The sequence below is a fragment of the Nothobranchius furzeri genome, chromosome 11 (assembly GCF_043380555.1).
Source record: "Nothobranchius furzeri strain GRZ-AD chromosome 11, NfurGRZ-RIMD1, whole genome shotgun sequence".
In the NCBI taxonomy this organism is placed as follows: Eukaryota; Metazoa; Chordata; class Actinopteri; order Cyprinodontiformes; family Nothobranchiidae; genus Nothobranchius; species Nothobranchius furzeri.
Window position 1 is genome coordinate 23,228,185 of NC_091751.1, and position 7,880 is coordinate 23,236,064.

At 45.0% G+C, this 7,880-nt stretch overlaps 1 protein-coding gene across 1 annotated transcript; it reads right to left on the reverse strand.

Moving 5' to 3' along the window:
• Positions 1 to 2,133: 2,133 nt before the first annotated feature.
• LOC107383223 (glycoprotein endo-alpha-1,2-mannosidase-like protein) lies at positions 2,134 to 7,467 on the reverse strand. Its single transcript, XM_015955728.3, has 4 exons — positions 6,851 to 7,467; positions 5,229 to 5,338; positions 4,271 to 4,347; positions 2,134 to 3,017 (listed from the first exon to the last, which is right to left on the reverse strand). The coding sequence occupies exons 1-4, from the start codon at positions 7,338 to 7,340 to the stop codon at positions 2,381 to 2,383; spliced, it is 1,314 nt and encodes a 437-aa protein (XP_015811214.1). The 5' UTR covers positions 7,341 to 7,467; the 3' UTR covers positions 2,134 to 2,380.
• Between the last annotated feature and the right edge of the window lie 413 nt (positions 7,468 to 7,880).

Genomic DNA, 7,880 nt, shown 5'->3' on the forward strand with positions numbered 1-7,880 from the left:
CGCGGGGATTCCCTCCACGTCACAGCCAAGCAAGGCTATATATGGAAGACGCCGGTACCGGCTTCTCATCTCAGTCATCGTTTCTTCCTCACAGAGATACGACCGGAGAAATAATAAAACTGTTAAACGTCTCACCTTGTTCGTCTCCTTCATCCAGTCTGATCAGCCCGACAGCTTGCTCCTGATGTATTGTTGTGTGTCCCATTTTTTTCTGCTCTTTCTCTTTCTGCAGGTCTAGAAGCAGACTCTTGTTCATTATTGTTTATTTTTGTGGAACCCCCCCCCCCTCTCTTCCCACCTTTTGTCTTTTCCTTTCTCTTTCACCTCTGTCTCCGTGCCTGGTCGGAATTACAAAGCATTCAAAAAGAATAACAATAAAGTTTTAAGTATCAGGTGTGACATTAAAAGCAGACGCTTTGATGCTCCACCTGAGAGTAAATCTGTAAGGCTTGTTACCAGCATTCAGACATCAATTCTGTTTGCTTCACAGCCAGACAGGACACGGTTAAAAAAAAAAAATATATATATATGTTTTTTTAAAGGACTGTTTTTAAAGCTCCACTAGATGGCGCTCTGGCACCAGAATCACATTCCAGAAATGTAAACAGTTTTGTGACGTGAGCTCCTGTGGAATGCAGCTGTTATCTAGTTTCGATTTCTGATGAAGCATCTTTGTTGTAGTTTTAAAACGAGTGACAGGGATAATGCATAATTTAGAGATTATACATCACTGATTATTTATCATAAATAATTATGAGGATAATTTTGCATATTGAGAGTGAATACTATTTTAATACAATGAATTGTTGCCTCCCAGTGGTAAAAACAAGAAGTACCAGTTACAAGAATATCTCATTGCTGGCTAAATTCTAAAACAAAAACAAAACAAAAAAACATTGTAAAAATATGTTAGTTATGCATTTAACCACTGCTCCCTGAAGGAGAGGAATGAGGTAGAGGACATCACGCCCTCATGTGGCCTGGTTGAAGACACATCTAATCACGCCTGTAAAGGCAAATGATGTTTAGTGCTCTATGGTCATCCGTAGCTCAGTGGGATGGCCTTGGGCATATACACAGCATTCAGACGCAGGGGATCCTAGACCCGTCTGTTGACAATTGCAGACAGGAAGAGTGAACCAAAAGAGCATGATCCCCCACCCTCTTAGCTGATGCTAGGGCTAAGAGCAGAGCTGTCTTATAAGACAGAAAGTTCATGTTGACCCATTCAATGGGCTCAAATGGAGGACCACGCGGGGCCTTCACAGCCAAAGGGACAGAAGATCTAATAGAAGGTCTCAATCTGCACACCACCTTCAGGAATAGTACGGTTAAAGGGTGAGCGCCAGGAGAAACCCCATTAAAAGACTCATGGCAAGCAAAAATGGCTGCTAGGTAGGCCTTCACAGTGGAAAATGGACAAGCTCCTGTCCAGCTGTTCCTGTAGAAAGTACAGAATGTCCACAATGGAGCTCTGTGAGGGCACCACGGACCTGCTCTCACACACCACCCCTCAAAAGCTTTCCACTTGTAGGCTTATAGACCCCTATGGAGCATGCTCTGAATAGTATACCAGGGGAAGACTTACATTTGACTCCCAACAAGTGGAAGGGAAGAATTAATCTCTAACAGTAAACACATAAGCTCTGACTACGCAGTAGAACACAACATTGTGTATGATGCAGCTAAAAGTGCAGCTTTGATCCAAGGAGGACAACCAAATGAAGTTTCCAGACTTTTATCTGTCAGACTCTGTGAGTAGTGTCACTAAGAGGGTCAAATTTTTTGTTCATTTTATCACAGAGGCCATGAGAGATGATGGCATGTATGGGCAGTGCCCTCGCTTGTAGGTTTGAGTCTTGTTCTGATAAAGTAACGATAACTTTGTTTAGGGCTTATAGTACACCGCTGTACAATTCTATAAATGTGATTGTTTTAAAGCTAACCAGCACCAGTGTCAGTGCAACATGTTACCAGTCAAAGATGTGGAAACATTGTCTACCAGTCTTTTTTTAGATTGTTCTTGTTCTCATGATTATTTTGTCTCTTCAGCGCGTCATTTAGTGCTCATTTTAGTTTTCTTACCATTACAATGTTTTTCTACTTCTGTGAACATGAGTCCAGAACAAAGAATACTTGACTTGACATATTTAATTGTCATGAAGGAGAGAACTGACGTTTTCGCAATAAAGTAGGAAAGAAAACCAAAACCCTACAAGCTGTTGGACTGTTACAAATATACTGATCAGGAAACAACAAGACGTCGTAGCTGTAATTTATCAGCAGGTACAAAACGTTGTAAGAAGACTGCAGGATCAGAGTTCAGTTTGTGTAAATTCAGATGTGGAGCAAACGTGATTGATGATGATTTTTTTCCCTTTCACATCAGCCACTTGTCTTTCTCCTTGTTGAAGCTCTCAGCCCACTGGCGTGTTAGCTGCAGATAGTGGTCCGGTTGGTTCGGCTGATAGTCCAGATACACGTGTGTAGATGTTTTCTTGGGTACGGCCCTTTCTATCTGCGTACCTTCGTGCCATTGGTTGAAGGACGTAATGGTGACGATTTCCGGTCTGACAGACAGGGCTGCCTGCAGGGATGTCTCGTAGTAGCGTCCGTTCACTCTGTTTCGGGTGTTGTGGTTGTTCCATGGTCGCACAGCAGTGTCTACATACCCTGGACCAACGCTAGGGATGAACAGCAAATTGTTTGCATCACAGAAGGTCTTGATGGCTTTCCAGTTCTGATGGGATGAACCAAAGGAGAAGCCATTGGAGGCAAAGTAGGTGTACATGCCATCAAACCCACTAGCCAGGATTTCCCGTTTGTGGCGCTCCTCAACAATGAGGGCTACAAATACCCCGTCGTAAGGGGTTCCTCGGATGCTCTGGGAGCCTTTGGCTGTCAGGAGTTCTGCCCAGGACTCAGCTGGTGTCAGGTATGAGTCATAGACGTAAAACAGAGGCAGGACTTGCCCCGTGCTGGTCCTGAATCTGTAAAAGGCGTCATGTGTTCCATATCTGAGAAAAACGAGAAACGGCAAACACAGTTATCCCCCAGTTCAGATTCGGAAGTTACAGTTACTATAGATGTGTTAAAGTTCATTGTTTAAAAGAAAGAAAGTAGAATTAGTTTAAAAACAACAAATCAAAATAGAAACATCACTGCTGAGGATGATGCACTAAAAGTTTGGGTACCACGGCTCCTATCCATGCAGTATCTTAAAAGATGATTTCAAGATAGAGTCCACCTTAGGATCTGTGTATGAAAGGTGCTTCTTACTGAGATGAGCAGGCATGAGGGCTGCAACCAAACATGGATGCCACATTTCCTCAGCTCATGGTTTTGTATATGTTGGATGACTACTTAGCAGCATTTCTCAGTCACCAGAGGGTGTTTCAAGATGCAAAAAGTATGGCCCGTGTAACTTTCCATACGTTCCAGCACTGCTCTAAAGCGTCACATGGCTGATTAGACAGAAACAGGCAGATGTTTAAGCTCATATGTGTCATGTTTATTTCTATAGGATGTTTAAAACACTGAGTAAACTCCAACTGCCAAAACTGAAGCCAACACAAAAGTGGCAAAAGCTGCAGTTTGTCCCTCATCCACTAGGGGTTGGCCACAGAAAGCAGCAAGTTCGCATCGACTCCCATGTTGAAATGCTAGCTTCACAGCAGAGATAAACATGTTTACAGCCTGGTTAAAAACAAACATTTTAGGTTTAATAGGTCTAGTTTACAGTCATGACAACTCTGAGGGGGGTGATAAATTGAAGCTTGGAATTTTGAATAACTGGGGGGCATGTCCTTCTGATTAACAAGTGTCCAGTGAGCTGAAAGAGCTAGTGCTAGCGATTTGCTTCCTGTTCACTCCAAGAAAGAACTCAGCCTCTGCCTCACCGTAAAAGTTTTACATCCTAGAAGGCAGAGGCTAGCAGATGTGCTCAACAGTGGTTTTCTGGCTAAAAGCGCCTGCCAGCATAGCTTTGGTTAGCTCAGAGCTACATCGGCTCCGAGTTTCAAGGGTGTCAATCATCTGACCCCACTCTCAGCTTTATTTTTGTATTGCCTGGAAGTGAATAGATACGTGATGCAGCCAAGATGGTGGTGGTGAAAACTGACAAGTGGGCTTCAAATCAGCTCTTCAGAAACCTACGGGTGACAGTGCAGAGGGTACACTCTGTGGTTTAAATTCGGGCCTCGGCCTTCTGACGCCACCAGGAAGTGGAAGGACACACGTCCAGCAGGACAGTGGAGATGAATAAGCTCACCTGTCAATAATGTATCTGATGTTTTCATGCATGCTCTGGTCTGTCCGTCCCTTGTACGGCTGCATGTGAAAGGCCACCTTTCCACAAAAATATTAAGGAGAATTATCAGGACAAATACGCAAAAACTTGTAAAATACTACTGCTGACAAAAATGTTCATTGTTTCTCGGTAGTATTTGTTTTGACAACTAACCAGGATCCCAGCAGCAGTTATAGGAGACAGGAACCTTGTTATTCTTGTTAACCACAGTTCCTGTGCCGCATCTTAGTCCCTACATCTTATTCATTTAAACAACAAAATAAACAATTATTTTTCAACATTTTTTATTAGTAGTAATTATATAAAATACAAAGTTTACTCCTATTTTTATACATCTGCAGTGGTCTCTAGTAGGAATGAATGCCTAGTAAGTCATTTTCTGGTGAAAAACAGATCAAATGCTCCTGTTTGAGGACAAAGAAGTCAACTGGAGTAGAAAAAGGCAGCAGACAGCCGTATTTGGAGTCTTATGTCCTGATAGTTGGACTTCTCACCTCTGATTACCTAACAGCAACACAACTCTGACACCGACTCAGTTTGCTCTGCAATGTTGATGTTTTATCTCCACAAATAACAGAAGCCTGGAGGAGTTTTGCTGTGTGGTGGAGTTGCTAATGCTAATGGTTAGCTCCTACTAGTCAAGGCATTCTCTGTTGTTTCCTGGACGCTAAACCAACAACAGCCTTCTCCGTCGTGAGTCAAGCTAGGTGAGTCCATGAATGTTAAGTGACAGTGTGAAGTAGATCTGTCGAACTTTTCTGATCTGAGCATTTCTCCGTTTATTCTCTATCAGAAGCTGATGCAGGAAATAGGGGCAGAAGACTATTTCTGCATCCAGTGGTGAGACTGAAAAGTTCAGGTTAGTTTATTCGTTTGATAATCAGAAAGAGGAAAACATACCGGTTCTCTCACCAGTTACCTTGATGCTGTGCCTTTGGGCGGCATCCAGGACAGCAGGAACCAGGTCTTCAGTGGGCTGCCCATGAGGATCTGCCACCCCGGGAGGATACCATGACAATACCAACACACCTACAAGACAACAAATGGCACCTCAAGAAGACAGACGACAAAATGGCTACTGGAGAAAAAAAATGGTTTGTCACAAATCTCAAAATGAAACCCCAGTAAACCAGAAGGTCTCCCTCTACCTACGTTAGAGGGGAAGAATCCTGACTGTGGTTTGTGCTTACGCACCAAACAACAGGTCAGATTACCCACCCCTTGGAAGGCAAGCTGGAGATCATTCATTCTGGTGCTGAACCCAAGTGGTGTTTTGGTTGTTGTACTTTTGTGCTCATCTTGGATTTTCCATAACAAGCTCCATGTTCAGGTATAAGGGTGTCCATATGTGCTTTTGACACACCCAGGATACCTTTGGCCACAGTTTGATGATCGACTTGGTTGTTGTCTCATCTGTGGTCAATGTCTTGGACACTCAAGTGAAGAGAGGGGCAGAGCTGTCAACTGACCACTACTTGGTGAGTTAGCTCTGATGGTTGGGGAGAATGCTGGTCAGAACCTGCAGGCCCAGACATATTGCGAGAACCTGCTGGCATTGCCTCCTGTCAGAAGCTTTAATATCAACCTCTGGCAGAATTTCAAACACGTCCCAATTGTTCTGCGTCTCAATTTTTGAGGTGATTAACTGCAGCTGTGGCTTCAGGAGATGGAAGCGCATGAACCTGCTGGTGGACACCAGCGGTGAGAGATAATCTCAAGCTGGAGAAGGAATCCTATCAGGTCTTTTTGGCATGTGGCACACCACCAAGCAGCTGATGGGGATGGGTACCATCAGTCCAAGTGGTCAGTGGTACACTCCCGGTCCTGCAGAGCCTGTATTCATTGTTGCTCTACTCCACCACACCTGGTTGAATCACCTGTGTAGCAGCTCATCAAGCTCTTCAGAAGCCTGTTAATCACCTGCTGATTGAAATCAGGTATGCTGAAGCAGATTTAAAACTAAAACATAATGGCCATGGAGTAGGACTTCCCAATGGCTTTGGGGGAATTCTGGTCCAACATCCAGCATCTCAGGAAGGGGAAGCAGAGCACCACAAATACTATTCATGGTGGGCACGGTGTGCTGTTGACCTCGACTTAGGAAGTCACAGATTGGTGGGTGGAGTATTTTGAAGCTCTCCTCAATCAATTCAATTCAGTTCAAATTCAAAAATACTTTATTAATCCCAGAGGAAAATTGATTATTTTAAGAAAAGTTTTAACCAGGGGTTTTAATGTTGATAATTCGTCCTTTAAATGTCAACCTTTTAGTCTTGATTTTTTTGGCATTATTTTAACAATGCTCTCCATCTGTTTGCACTTGTTTTTAAAACCTTTTATAACAATTAAACCCATTTTAATTCCACTGTCGCAGTTCTTATGCTCCCCCTCCTTCACATTTTAACACATCCTGTCGGGGACGTAACAATAGTCTAAATTTAATTCCTCCTCAGATAACTGGTCTCGTGACTGATAAAGGAACCTGTACCAAAACCTTCATCATCTTCCATAACCTATGTGACGTCACTAAGCTGTGTTTACCTGCTGCAGATGCTTCTATCTGGGCCATGTGTGACTCCAGAACCGTTGGGTCCCTGGAGCTATAGGGGCCCATTTCGGGGTAGAAACTAGCAGCGATGTCATCGGGCGGCACGTGCCTTCCCTGGGCATGGCTGGCTGCGATCTTTGGGTCCCAGTGCGGAACCAGCGGGTGATCCCAGTGGATGTACTGTTGATCCATGCTGGGAGAGCCGTACCACAGGTAGTAGAAGATGTGAACGTCGTAGAATATGCCGTAGTCTCGGTCGGACCTTGAGAAAACCACCTTAGTGTCGCTGCTGCCCCTGTGGATCTGGCCCGGCGACGCCAGCACGTCCTTCCGCTCGGACCGCTCCCCGATCAGGTCCATTCCGGGAGCCAGGTCCGAGAAGCCGTCGCTGGGCTTTAGCGTCCTCAGCCCCATCATGGTTCCGAAGATGAAGAGAGTGAAGAGGAAAAGGGCGACCAGAGCCTTCCTCCGCAGCCGCGTCATGGTCGCTGTCCGTGGTACCGGTCACGGCCCGGTTCCGCTCTACATCCCCCGCTCCATCAGGCCTCAGCTCCTCCAGCGGGAACCCGTCCGTGTCCGAGCCGCCAGCCAGCCTCCCTTCTCACTGAGCTGCTCTGTCAGGATCGTCAGGATCAGCCTCCTGCACCCACCCACACACACACACACACACACACACACACACACACACACACACACACACACACACACACACACACACACACACACACACACACACACACACACACACACACACCAGAGCACAGGATGGTTCGTTTGTTCCTGTGAGGCAGCAGAGAGGTCGCTTCCTGCCACAAGGGCCCAGGTGAAGCAGGTCAACATTGTGAGTAAAAGGATAAAAAAGATTGTTTGAAAGGGCAAACCCGTTTAAATTAGACACCAGATTATGTTTAACCTGAAACCTTGTTAGAACCCACCATCTCTTTATTTTAACAGACTCCTTCATCCTCTCAGCTTCCCATGAAGGGCAGTGGCGGATTTAGCAGTTTGGGAGCCCAAGAGGAA

Bases quoted from the DNA above. Each gene is read 5' to 3' on its own strand.
- LOC107383223 (XM_015955728.3), bottom strand. From the start codon at position 7,340: ATGACGCGGCTGCGGAGGAAGGCTCTGGTCGCCCTTTTCCTCTTCACT. The intron at 4,348-5,228 runs GTAACTGGTGAG...TTTTGTGGAAAG, and splicing joins CCCAAAGGCACAGCATCAAG to GTGGCCTTTCACATGCAGCC. The intron at 3,018-4,270 runs GTGAGCTTATTC...CGTTTTTCTCAG, and splicing joins ATCAGATACATTATTGACAG to ATATGGAACACATGACGCCT.